The sequence below is a fragment of the Hippopotamus amphibius genome, chromosome 4 (genome assembly GCF_030028045.1).
Source record: "Hippopotamus amphibius kiboko isolate mHipAmp2 chromosome 4, mHipAmp2.hap2, whole genome shotgun sequence".
In the NCBI taxonomy this organism is placed as follows: Eukaryota; Metazoa; Chordata; class Mammalia; order Artiodactyla; family Hippopotamidae; genus Hippopotamus; species Hippopotamus amphibius.
In genome coordinates, this window is record NC_080189.1 from 179693457 (window position 1) to 179706668 (window position 13212).

Sequence of the window (13212 nt, forward strand, 5' to 3'; positions counted from 1 at the left end):
TTAAATTTTCATATCGAGACTATTTTTCTTTGTTTCAAATTTTTCTAAAACAGGTCATTCATTAGTATGAACATAATTTTTCTTTGTTTACAGTGCCTTGGGTACTTAGGATCATCATTAAGAACATTGGCTGTCAGTGCATAGATAATGACAAATGTGTCTGTCTAGGACGCCAGTTTTTATATAGCAGTAGAAATATAGAGGACAGGTGTGGAGGAGGAATTTGAGTTTTGTTTAGAACTTAGTTTGCTTATATATTTGTATTCTGAGTTTTTCCATATACCTCAGGTTGTCAACCATATTGATAACTATTTTCATGAAATCCTGATAAACTATAGTAATACTCTTCTTATTTTACAGGGAAGAATTTCGCACGATGTGGGTGATTGGGTTAGTGTTTAAAAAAACAGAAAACTCTGAAAATCTCAGTGTTGATCTCACCTATGATATTCAGTCTTTCACAGATACAGGTATATCCTACTGGATAATCAAAACATTGTACTTGCATATTTGAATTTGTCTTCACGTATGCCATAGTAGAATTTGCAATAACTGTTAAAATTACTTGGGAATATTTTACAGTGATCATCAAAATAGCCTTAATATTTTTGGATTAGTTATTAGTTTTAGTAATGTCTAATGTATAAATGATTTTTTTCTCTTGTAGTAGACCAAAAGTTAAATGGTTGAACCACTTTAAATTTAATTTGCCCACGATTACTTACGAAGTTAGAAACAACCTAAATATTTGATTGTCTTAAAAGACTTGAGTCTGTGTCTGATTGCCTTAATAATCTTGAACCTTAGAAATTTAGACTTTTGGTGACGTGAGGAAATTTATCCTCTAAGTCAGTTATAGATTCAAATGTTAATTCGTAGGTGGGGATACGATGATTAGAGTTACATTTCAGATTTCCTGTACCCTGAGATATGAGGTAGTATGGTTTAACTAAAGACTAGTTGGTGGATGTAGTTTATAGAAGCTAAGACTATGTAGATGCACAAAATTTCAAGGGAATGGTGAATGTACTTAGGCACAATGATGAATGTGCATCTTCTTTAGAGACTGATTCTTTTCTTCTTTCATATATCTCTCCTTTTCCTCCCATTTAAGAAAATTTTTAGTGTGTCATTCTCACCTGTCCACAATAAGAAGTCTTCCCCTAAGGACATTTAGATGTAACAGTAAAAGTTTTTCACCTCCTTGGAGAAGGAGAGACAAAAATTGGTAATTTTTTTTAAATGTCAGTACCGTACACTAAATGTAAAGTGCTCAGGTACAGTGACTTAAGTAGGTACTTGCATTTATATGTAGAATCACCAGCAGTGTGGTATCTGAATTCCTATGATACAGGTGTTATCTGTTATGATTCAGAGACCATCAGCAGCATTGCCATTGATGACATGATAAAAATTAAAGTTTCAAATAAAATGAAAAGTGATCTCTTGATGTACATGGTAATTACATTCCTAGAAAAATTCAGATTAAAAATACTTTGTTTTTATGTAAAATTGAGTTGAGTTCTTAGTTCAAATAATTGATAAGTAGGTTTTTCATCTTTAGGAATGTAAGTAGGACATGATACAGTGCATTGTGAAGAACTCTCCACATTGAAGGATATTTAGTGTTCCTATCAAGTAGTAGCCCTTAATCATATGACAACAAAAGCACTTATACGGATTTTTTAGGATGTGATTTGGAGTGTGAAAAACTCCACTTGCTGAACACGAGAAGTGGTTTTTTCCAAAGTAAAAATTCTGATGTCAGCTTAAACTATTTATGAACTAACAAATCAGGTAGAGATATTTGGACTAGAAAATTTGTTTTGTACATTATAGCTAGTTGAACTGCTTATCAAAGATTATACTAATGAAACATCAAGATTTTTTTTTTTTTTTACAATTTTTTTTATTAGTTATCTATTGAAACTATTTGAATTTTAACATGTAGGTCAGTGGTTTCTAAACTGAGGTGATTGTCAGGCATATCCAGGGAGCTTTCTTATGAGATACCAAGACCCCACCTTCAGAAATTCCAACCCATTATGTCTGGGTGGAGCCCAGGAACATCTTCGAAAAGCCCCCGGGGTAATTCTGCTGCTGAATCAGGGTTTGGGGCTGCTTTTATGGGGGAAGGGTGATCAAACAGGAGAGTGCAAGACCTTTGTAAGGCAGGTGACTGTGCAGGACGTATCCTGCCCTCCTTCAAGTCTTTGCTCAACATTAAAAACAATTTTTTTCAACCCCCACCTTTTTTTTACCTAAACACTTATCTTCTAACAGTGTACTTATTATAAGTTTACTTAGTATATTATCTGAATTCATTCATTAGAACGTAAGTTCAACAAAGGCAGTGGTTTTTCTCTTTTTATTAGTGACTCTCAGATCCTAGAAGTCTGGCGCATAGCATGCCTTCTGTTTTTGAAAGAATAAATCAATCAAGGAGTGGACAATACGAGAATCTGGCTAAGACAGAAGCTGTGGAGAAGAAACCTGTAACCTTGATGTAGACAGTTTGCTTAAAAAGGAAAAGGGAGGCAACTGGAGAGAGAAAAGGGCACAGGTTAAACAAAATACTGTGATAGGGAGGAAGGCTAGGTTTTCCTTGTTTTCAAGTTTCTAATTTCACTCTCACGCTTCCGGGTATATAAACTCAAATCCTGCCGCACTTCCCACCTGGTCTCCTAAACTAGCTAGCCATCCACCTGGGGCCCACGTCAGAGCATCCGAGAAAACCCGGAGAACTGAACTGTCAACATCAAGATTTTAAAGCAGCTTACGGGTATTTGGGGAAGGAAATATTTGGTTGTCCTGTATTTCAAAACATTTTAATGGAATACTTTGTGGGATTTTCTAATAAATTTAGCTTGCTGAAAACTCAAATTCTTACCCACAGTCTCCTCTAGCTTCTCTTCAAATCTTTTTGATCTCAGGCATTGGCAGCCCTGTCCTTGTAGTTGCTCAAGCTAGAAATCTTGCAGTCTTCTTTGAATCCTGTTTTCCCATACTTGATATTTATCTATTAAAAAATCCTCTTGTCCCTACTTTCAGAGTATGTTGAAATTCCTGCTACTAATTGTTGTTTCTACTGCTATTACCCCTAGTCCAAGCCACTTAACACTGGTTTTTTGGATTACTGCCATTTCCGTAGTTTTCTTGTTCTGCCCTTGCCCACCTTCAGCTCTTCTCAGTCAGCATCAAAAATGATATTAAGCCAAATCATCTCACCTGCTTAAAACCTATAATAGATACCCATCTCACTCTGAATCAGTGCAGATCCTTAAGGTGGTTTGCAAGCCTTTATGTGATCTAGTCTTCTCATTATGTCTCCAACCTCATTTCTTATATTGATAATAAATATATGTATAAAACTTATTATAATAAGTTCAGAATCCTTTATCCATGTGTCTTGAGGCCAGTAAGTTAATAAAGTTAGTAAATAATATTCCCAGTGGGGTCTGGAACAACATTTGGTAGTCAAAGGCAGTAACATTTCTGTACGATATTTACATAAAGTGTAGGTAGAGAGATTAAATAGCTACAAATAGTTCAGATCAGGGTTTGTTGCCAGATGAGGTTTGGTGCCAATCTTAGGAAACACTTCTATTTGGGGAGCTTTTGGAATTTTAGACTTGCAGATAAGGGATTGTGGATCTTCTGCTTTCCCTTCTCCCCATGGCCTTGTTGTTTTACCTCAGACATCCCAGGCATGCTCAGGACCTTTTGTCCTTGATGTTTGCTCTTCCTAGAATAGATTCCACCGGGTACTCTCAGTTTATTTACTCACTTTCATTTGAGTCTCCACTCAAATATACTCTCTGTTTCCAGGCTCAGCTTCCTGCCTTCTTCCCTATTCAGTTTTTTTTCCATAGCACTTACCACCAATCTGATATAAAATATTATTTTACCTTTTTTTCTGTTTGTCGCATTTTTCCACTAGAATGTGGACTCTGAAGCTCTTTTGGTCTCTTATTTCTCACTATGTCCCTCATGTCTAGAACATGTGATACAGTATAGGTGCCCAGTAAATGTTTGTTCTATGACTCAGTGAATGAAATTTTCCATTTTGTTGTTTTGCTGCAGTTGTTACATATTTGGGCTAGAATTTTAAATTGTACTGGTAGCATGAATAAGTATGAATTTAAGAAACCCATTTTCTCCAATTCTGCCATTTCTTAAGGAGTTAATTAACTTTTATTGAGTTATTATGCTGAAAGAATTAACATACTCTGTTTTTATTCATTATGTGTGCCATGTGGTAAAAGGCACTTACTAGAGTTTGCTCAGGCAATAAATTATGTCAGATTAGAGAGAGGTTTTAACCAGATAATTTTAAAGATAGGCAATATTGGTGGAAAACAGATCCCTACTTTAGAATAGCTTCTCCTGAGTGAGTTTTAACTGCCTTTATGAAAATGTTTCTATTTCTTGTAACAATTTCCTAATTGTATAGTTTATAGGCAAGCAATAAACAGCAAGATGTTTGAAGTGGACATGAAAATTGCTGCAATGCATGTAAAAAGAAAGCAGCTCCATCAACTACTACCTAATCATGTGCTTCAGAAAAAGAAAAAGGTAAATTTAGAAAGTACTTACAAAAGTATTACTAACATAATGTTTTATGTATCCAGCCTATCAGTATTTCAGAATTTAGGCTGAATTAGTAAGTCATATTTGAAATAGATCACAGGTTTTAAAAATCTATTACATGGAGAAATTCATTATGTGAAACCTTGCTCCTAATCTGGTTTCTTGCACGCACTTCCTTCAGACTTCACATTAGCAGCGATGCTTTGTATCCTTATTTTACATATATTCTTTTTTTGAAATCTCTTATTGGTATCCATTTACTGTCCCACATTAGTATGTAATTTCCTTTACTTTAAAAAGTAAGAAATTACATAATATGTGGATCAAGTTATGTGACTTTTTAAATGAAAATGATTTTATTTTCTTAAGAATTAGACATGTATATTATTTAAAAATTAAAAGTTATAGGGTATAAAATCACTGACAGTGGTAACCAAATTTACTGTTTTGTAGTATGTTGTCCTGGTGTTGATGCTTCCTGCTGAATAACTTATTAGCCAATTTTTTCATTATAGTGTACATATTAAAAATTTTGTACAGAAAGAACAATTACATTTTTAAGTGGTTTCAAAAGTGGCTTATTCTTAAAATGGAATAGTTAACAGCAATGAAAATACATGAGCTAGAGATACACATGTTACTGTGTTGGGTTAGAATATATGTCATTTGATACTTTTATACAAAGTTTACAATATGAAGTATGTGTTAGAATGAGAACTGCTGCATTCTGGATGATGGTTCATTATCTGGGGCTGGGATTGGGAAGAGAGGAATGAAGCTACTACAAATTCATAATGATTTGTTTCTTCAAACGTAGACTATATTATGATACAAAAGCATCTAAATCAAGGGCAAAGATTTTGCAGTAGACTAGCTGGTTCAAGTTAAGGTTCCATTGCCTCCTAGCTGTGAGACTTGGGCAAGCTGTATTACAAATATGTTCTTGATTTGCCTTAAAATCACGATAATAATTTTGCCTACATCATTATGTATTTTGTGGGGATAAAATGAGCCCAGTACCTGTAAGCATCAGTTTAGACCAGGGTCTGGCACATGCCAGATGCTCAGGTTTGTTTTTGTTATTATCACCATCACCATTCTTCATAGTGTGGGGTGTAGGTGCTTATTTTTTGTTTTTAAATGTGTAAAATGCAATTTTTGAAAGCATATTTCATTTTTTAAAATAACATTACCTTAGTCTTTATACAGATTAACTTATTTTCTTCTCAAGCTGACGGTTCATGAGTTATCAGATAACCTAGAAAGTGACAGAAATGTGACACTTTTATTAAGCAGTTTTTTTGGTCACAAAGTAAATTTAACATAAACTTTATTAAGTAATTTTATTTTTAAAATAAAATATCAAGTCAAATATTTATTTTTGATTGTCCCTTGGTATTACATTATTAATGGGTTTAAACAACTGTACTTATTTGTGTATTTACTTCATACAAAAATATATAAACATTTTGTGTTTTTAGGAGTGACTGCATAATTAGATTATGTTCTTTAATATTTAGCCATTTTAGTGAAATAGAAATATTTAATAAATGAAGTAATTAGGTTTTCCTGAACCTTTGATTCAGATTGCCTTTTAAAACTCCTGTTTACATGTTAGTATTGGTGTTTGGAACAACTAGTGTATAGTTCAAGTAAATTTAATTTTTATTCTATTAAGCTAGTATTTATCTAGATAAAATCTTCTGGATTATAAAAAGTGTCATTAGTGATCAGAAATTTATTGATTAGTCCAAAAATTGTCTGTATCAAATAGAGTTTAACTATATTCTCACCACCCAGTAATTGCTACTCTTAACATTTTAGTTTATTTCTGCACAGAATATTCAGTGCAAATATGTAACCAAAGACAGTCTGCGTTTTTTTAGAGGCTTTTAATGATAGCTAGCACTTTGTGACCTGCTTTTTTGGGTGCTTATGGCTATTGTGACCATTTATCCAATATATTACAAATACTAAGCAGCTGCTTAGTATTTCTTTGTATGGCTACAGTATGACTACATCTGTCCTCTACTGGACAGCATTTAGATTATTTCCAAGCTTCCACTAGTAAAATAGCACTTTCTTGTTTTTACAAGAAAAGAAGTGTCTAGGAATCTAGATCCATGGATCTTTTCTTTGGACTCTTATTAATGGCTTCTTGTTATTAACTGCTGTTGGCAAAGCGCTGTACCAATATAGGAAATGTATATTCTGTATTTAATGTTACAGCAACCTGTAGGTTGAAAAACTTGCCTAGGGTCATGTACTATGAGATGTGAAGTGGATCTAGGTCTTCATGCAAAGAATGTGTGTTTATTTCTCTCTGTAATATGTTCTGTCTTTGTCTTTTATTAGAAAGTTTTGATAGAATATGATTTCTTGGCATTGAAGTCTCTTGTGCCAAATTTGATATAGACACAGAGGCAAAAGCATAGCAGTTAAAACCTTCATATTCACAGATCATCTCCAATAGTAGCCTGTTACTTCAGAGATTATTTTTTGATCACCTGGTCAGGCAGGTAACTGTGTGGAATTGAGTATAATTTGCTTATTGAACAAATTCTTGTCTGGTAGAGAGTGAGATTTGTAGCATTTTTGCATAGGAAACATCCTTATTTTAAAATATTAAGAAAATTGGTTTTATAACTGACTTCATAGGCAAAAGGCATTGCTTTCTTCCTCTCCCTTCTCCCAAATCTCATCTTCCCATTTGTGCAATATTGATTTATGTACACAGGTGGTGTCTCTGTAGTGCTAACTCAAGGATTAGATTATCTTGTCATTTGGGGAATTGGTGTGTGGGGCGTGATGCGTGCCCACGCAAGCGCGCACACACACACGCGCGCACAGAAACACACAGGGTATAGGTTTTTGTTAATAAAGCAAATTATTTCTATTAAAATGTTTCTCTAGGTAAGTGAACACTGAAACTAAAAGTGTTCTTAAAAAAAAAAGCTGAAGAAATCAATTTGATGTTATAATAGCATTGATTGCAAGAATGGAAACTTTAAGTCAATTTAGAAATCAACTTTTATCTCATAGCACCATTTATAGTTTTTTAGCTTTTGTTTTTTCCTGTAGTAAGTAACTGTGAGTGCTTTGATTTTTAAGAAGCAGGACCAACATTAGGATTTATATGTGGTCATTAAGTTTTCAGAAAATTATTTTTTTTATTTTAGCAGGATAATTTACACTATTAAATGTACCATGTTAAAATCCTAAGTTGCAGATAGAACACTGAAAATCTCTTGCTTTTGAGAGAGGCTCATACAAATAGCTAGGAGTGGCACTCAATTGTACCTACTTGATAACTTCTTTTAGAAATTACACATTTTTATCTTCATTGTAAAACAATTTGAAATCTATAAACAAAAAATTACTTCTAATCTCACTAGCCAAAGATACTCATTGTTACTGTCATGTTTAACCATTGACTTTTTTCTAATATATATGTGTGTGTGTGTATGTATTTATAGTCCCTGATTTAAGATACTTGCATTTTCATATTAAAGTGCTTTTTTATTTGCAGTGTATCTTACATTCACTGTGTATATTTAGTGTAGCATTTCCTTCTCTTTTCTCCCACTGAAGACCTGTAGTTAAGTCTAGCACCCTTAGAAGTCAGAAAGTATGTGTCCCAAATCTTTGCCTTTTGTAGTCAGCCTGACACTTCTGATTATTTATAAACTTATTTTTTTAGTAGAAATCTCTTTATCAGTTGAGTAAAAGATGTTCATGTTTCAAAGATCTGGATAAAATAAAGGTACATTTGATTAAATATTTTATTAATCGTAGCATTCAACTGAAGGTGTCAGATTGACACCTCTGAATGACAGCAGCCTCGACTTGTCTATGGACAGTGATAACAGCATGTCTGTGCCTTCACCTACCAGTGCTATGAAGACCAGTCCATTGAACAGTTCTGGCAGCTCTCAGGGGTAAGGAAAAGGGGAAAGGAGGTGGAGTGGCTGTTTGAATAACGTCTCCAGTTTCATGTATTGAAACATCTACTGTCTATGGTGAACTTGTATGGTGTGCTAAGGAGAATCAGACAAGAGGGACAAGATCACATTCTGTCCTGGAGATACTTATTACCTATGTAGCAGGGGGAAAATATCTATGAAAATATTAGGGATCTTCTAAAGAAGGTGGGATTTATGTGGGCTGGTTTTAGTGGAAATTTCTTTTGATGAATTAAGTGTCTTTTTAGGAACATTTAAAACAGCTAAACATTTTTATTTTGAAAGAAAAACATGGCTATGGTGGCAAAAATGAGAACACGAAAAGCCTTGTTTAACTTCTATATATCTTTATAGTGTATCATTGAAGATTTATTTTTTAATGGATATACTCCTGTATTTTCGAAGGGAGCTGTTTATTGTAGATTCTGAGGGTGCTGCTAATGTTTTAAATTGTGACGGTTATGCTGATCACTTTGTTTCATGAGTTGATACTTAAACCATGAACTCTTCTTTGAGTGCATATTTTAATTTTTTGAAAAAAGTTTTGAAAATCAGATAACCAATGGCAAAGATGAAGGTTGGAATGAATCTTTGGATTAGTATGAAATAGAAAATGCCAAGGTGCTGTAGATGATGGATTTAGTTTTCTTCTCTTGGACTTTGAATGTGTGATGTGTTTTTAGGCCAGTCATACATAACCTGAAGACTTTAGGCATCAGCGTGGCCCCTAAATCTTGTAGTTTTAAAACAGTTCTCCATTTGTACAGCATTAACTTCCAGATTTTTAGTTTTAATGGTTTCATCTTCTATTTTTTTGAGTGAAGAAGCAAAAATTTTAATAAGAATTGTGGGAGTTGTATAAAAGCCTTTCTGTACTTTTGAGTTTGTGCACATGATGTAATATAGATGTGTCTTTGCTCAACAAATACTGAGTATTTATTATGTACTAGCCACTTTGCTCTTTTAGGTTTTCTCCTGCATCTGTGGTTGTTCTCTGACCAGGTCTTCTTTTCTGTTTAATCATTAAATGTTTGTGCCTTTCAGGGCTCTCTCCTCAGTCCTTTATGCTTTCTTTGTATTCTCCTTGAGGGTGTGATATTACCCACTCTCTTGACCTCATTTACTTCCTTGTACCAGTGAGCTCCAGAGCTTTGTGGAGCTTTGCAAATGTCATGTAAGCACCAAAAATCTAAGTCCACCTTGTCATGGGTCATCATTCAGCAGTTGGAGAGTGTAAGCTGTAGTCGAAGGAGAGTGAATAACCACAGAGGATTTTCTGCTTTTTTCTTTCAGGAGATAATAAAAATAAGATTATTTAAATGCTAATGTATAGGATTTGAGACAGAAAAGTCAAATATAGGAGAGTTAGGGAGGGTGATTTGAATTTCCTGAGATGACAGGAGTGAGTGGGATCCAGAACACTGCAGGAGGGATTGGGTTTTGAGATCCTTTGTTGTTTATCTCACCACTGGGTGGGCTTTTAGGGTTTCATGAACCCTTAGGTTTTGTATGCAGAAACTTGTTTCTAATTCTCAGATCGTTTTCTTGTTTACAACTTTTGATATTATTTTCTTATACCCCAAATCATTTAAATCAATTACCCCAAATCAAATAAGAACAGATTTTTTTAGCTGTTCTGTCTAATATGTTAGTCACAAGCCACATGAGGTGGTTTAAATTTAATTAATATTAAATGAAATTAAACATTCTGTTTCCCACTAGATGTATTTCAAGTGCAAAATAGCTACATCTGTATAGTGGCTACCTTATTGGGTAGATATAGGTCATAGTTGTAGAAAGTTCTGTTGGCCAGCACTGCTTTAGAATGTTTCTGTGATTTTGATTGTTGATTATATTTTATCACATGAAGTAAGAGAGGTAAAACTAAAGAATCATTTACTTTAGAAAATAACTTCTGCACATACTAAATTTTATTATGGAATTCTATTTTATACATCTCTGCTTTTCTCACTTCTTAATTTTCCCATTTTTAGCAGAAACAGTCCTGCTCCAGCTGTAACAGCAGCATCTGTGACCAACATACAGGCTACTGAAGTTTCTGTGCCACACGTAAATTCCAGTGATAGCTCAGGGGGTAAGGAGATGGACAGATTTGAAAATACTTACATTATGTTTAGTTTTAGCCTTCATTTTGAAAGATGGCTTTGTTAGTTAAATAGTTTGAATTCAGTTTTTTAATACGGTTTTATTATTTGCCTGTAAACTTATGAATAAAATAAAAAAGCTTTACTTGTAACTTGATGTTGATATGATTTAACTTTTATGTGTTTATATACTTACTGCTTAGGTACATCGAGTGAAAGCATTCCTCAAACTGCCACACAACCAGCCATTTCATCACCACCAAAGCCTACGGTCTCCAGAGTTGTTTCTTCAACACGTCTGGTAAACCCACCACCAAGACCTTCAGGAAATGCAGCAACAAAGATACCTAATCCTATAGTAGGAGTCAAGAGGACATCCTCACCTCATAAAGAAGAGAGTCCCAAGAAAACTAAAATGGAAGAGGTATCTATATATTAGTCATGGGAATACCACCTTGCCTGTTTTAAAATCCAGTGGAAGAAAGTCTTTGTGAGCCGAAGTTGAGAGGCAGCAAGAAGGAAAGCTTTTAGATTATTTTTAGGTAGCACTTTAGTGTTATAGTTTCTCTTCACCCTTTTTACTGTTTTTAGTAACTGACTGTTTTATACAGCTGTGTTTCTTGTTTAGATTTCCATAGCATGTCTAGGCTGTGACACAATTTAGTATGGATTTACATCTCATCTTAAATTTATTATTCTCTCATAATGGTATCTTTCACGTGTACCAATTCTTAGATGGCCCCTTTGGACACAGTTTTTTGCTTCTGTGATCCAAGCAGAGTTTTGGAGCTTCTACACTGTACTTGGTATTACAGGGTCACTGAATATGAGAGGTTCTCAGGGAATTCTTCCTGAATGATGACCAGAAGTTGCGAAGTCAGATTAATTTTGGTACTTGGAATGATATAGTAACACTTCAGGAAATTTCCTAATAATACTTCCACGTTTTATAGTGGCTGGTTTACCAGATAGTTTTAGGAAAACCATTGAAAGTGTACATTGATTTTGGTGTTTGTCTTAAAATAGAAGTAGGCTTTTAACACACTTTCATTGTTCCTTGGAGTCACTCTCATCGTGTTTTTCTATTAATGAGACATCATTCACCATTGTCCCCGAGATGACAGCCCAAAAAACACCAATTTCACTGTGATTTTTGGCTGATAATTAACTAGATATGAATAATTTAATGAATTTTGTCACTGATGACGCTAAACGAGAATGAAAATGTCGTATATCAGATCTTACACCATGTATTCTGAAATACATTTGTGTCTGTAATTATCTCTTAAGGCAGTGATTTTCAACCTCAGTTGTATATCAGAATTAGTTTTTCAGGGTTTGTTGTTTTGTTTTTGTTTTTTAAAATACAGATTTTAGGACCTCCTCCAGATACACTGAGTCAGACTCTCCAGGAGTCAGGCCTAGTAATCTTTTATTAGAAGTCCCAGTTCTACATGATTCTGTTGTGCAGCAGCCTAAGAATGTCATTTTGGTGTAATGCCATTTTTTGTTTATTGTTACATGTTTGAAGTTGTCAGGGCATTTCAGAACTCACATTTCTTTTTGCCTTAGTGAGGTGTATGTAAGCATAACTCTAGATACCTGTCATTCTGTTTCCTTAATGTTAATGGCTTAATTGCTTACCCTGTGAGTGTTCCAAAATGTATATCAGCACAATGCTTGTAATTTTGTTTGCACTTACCTTGGTAGAAAACACTCATATTTCATGTCTAGTTTTGAGAGGCAATAGGAATATAAGATTTTTTAACTTAGTACAGAAAAATTGTAATAATACACAAGAGAATCATTTCATGTACCCATGTACCCATCATGCAGTTTCAGGTATAGTGAATTCAGCCAGTCCCTATACCCTTAATTCTTTTTCCTTTCCATTTCCCCTGTACTTGGATTATTTAGATGCAAAATACAGACTTCAGTCATATCATTTCATTAGTGTTTTTAAAGTCATGTATCTAAAAGATAATTACGAAGAGAAAAGTATAAACAAATAAACTTATCTGAAAAAATGAACACTTCATTAATGTCAGGGCTCAAATGTCCCTGATTGTGTCATCGATTTTTTTTTTTTAAGTAGTTTTTATGTGTTCAGATCTGTAAGTAAATAAGATCCTTGATTGATGTTTGTTAAGTATCTTTAAAAATGTAGGCCCCCCCCCCCCATAATTTTCTGTTCTGTGTATTTTCGCACAGTTTGAGTCCATGGAGCTGACTGACAAAAATAGAACTTTAAGATATGGAAGGGATATTAGGGTCTTAGGTTATCTCATAGAATAATCTCCTCCTTTCCCAGAAGAGGAACTTGAGGTTCAATAGCTTTCCCATTTATAAAGCTAAGTAAAGTCAGAGCCAGGATTAGAACCCAGGCCTAAATCTCATGGTGCTAAAGTTGAAGAAGATTGTTACAAATACTCTGATTTTGAAGGTCTCCTGCTGGGTCTTTCATTCTCTGTTAATGAGTGCTTAGCATTAGAAATTTTAGTAAACTCGGGCTTCCTGGTGGCACAGTGGTTAAGAATCTGCCTGCCAGTGCAGGG

At 34.2% G+C, this 13212-nt stretch overlaps 1 protein-coding gene across 9 annotated transcripts in view; it reads left to right on the forward strand.

The window, feature by feature from the left end:
* The window catches only part of PAPOLA (poly(A) polymerase alpha), a 57481-nt gene that overhangs the window by 36309 nt on the left and 7960 nt on the right, over nt 1–13212 (forward strand). For all 9 annotated transcript variants that reach the window (XM_057733540.1, XM_057733542.1, XM_057733538.1 and 6 more), the window contains 5 exons: nt 361–470; nt 4454–4575; nt 8386–8528; nt 10547–10647; nt 10861–11081. In XM_057733540.1, the coding sequence (XP_057589523.1) occupies nt 361–470; nt 4454–4575; nt 8386–8528; nt 10547–10647; nt 10861–11081 (697 nt within the window). The remainder of the gene's footprint in view (nt 1–360; nt 471–4453; nt 4576–8385; nt 8529–10546; nt 10648–10860; nt 11082–13212) is intronic.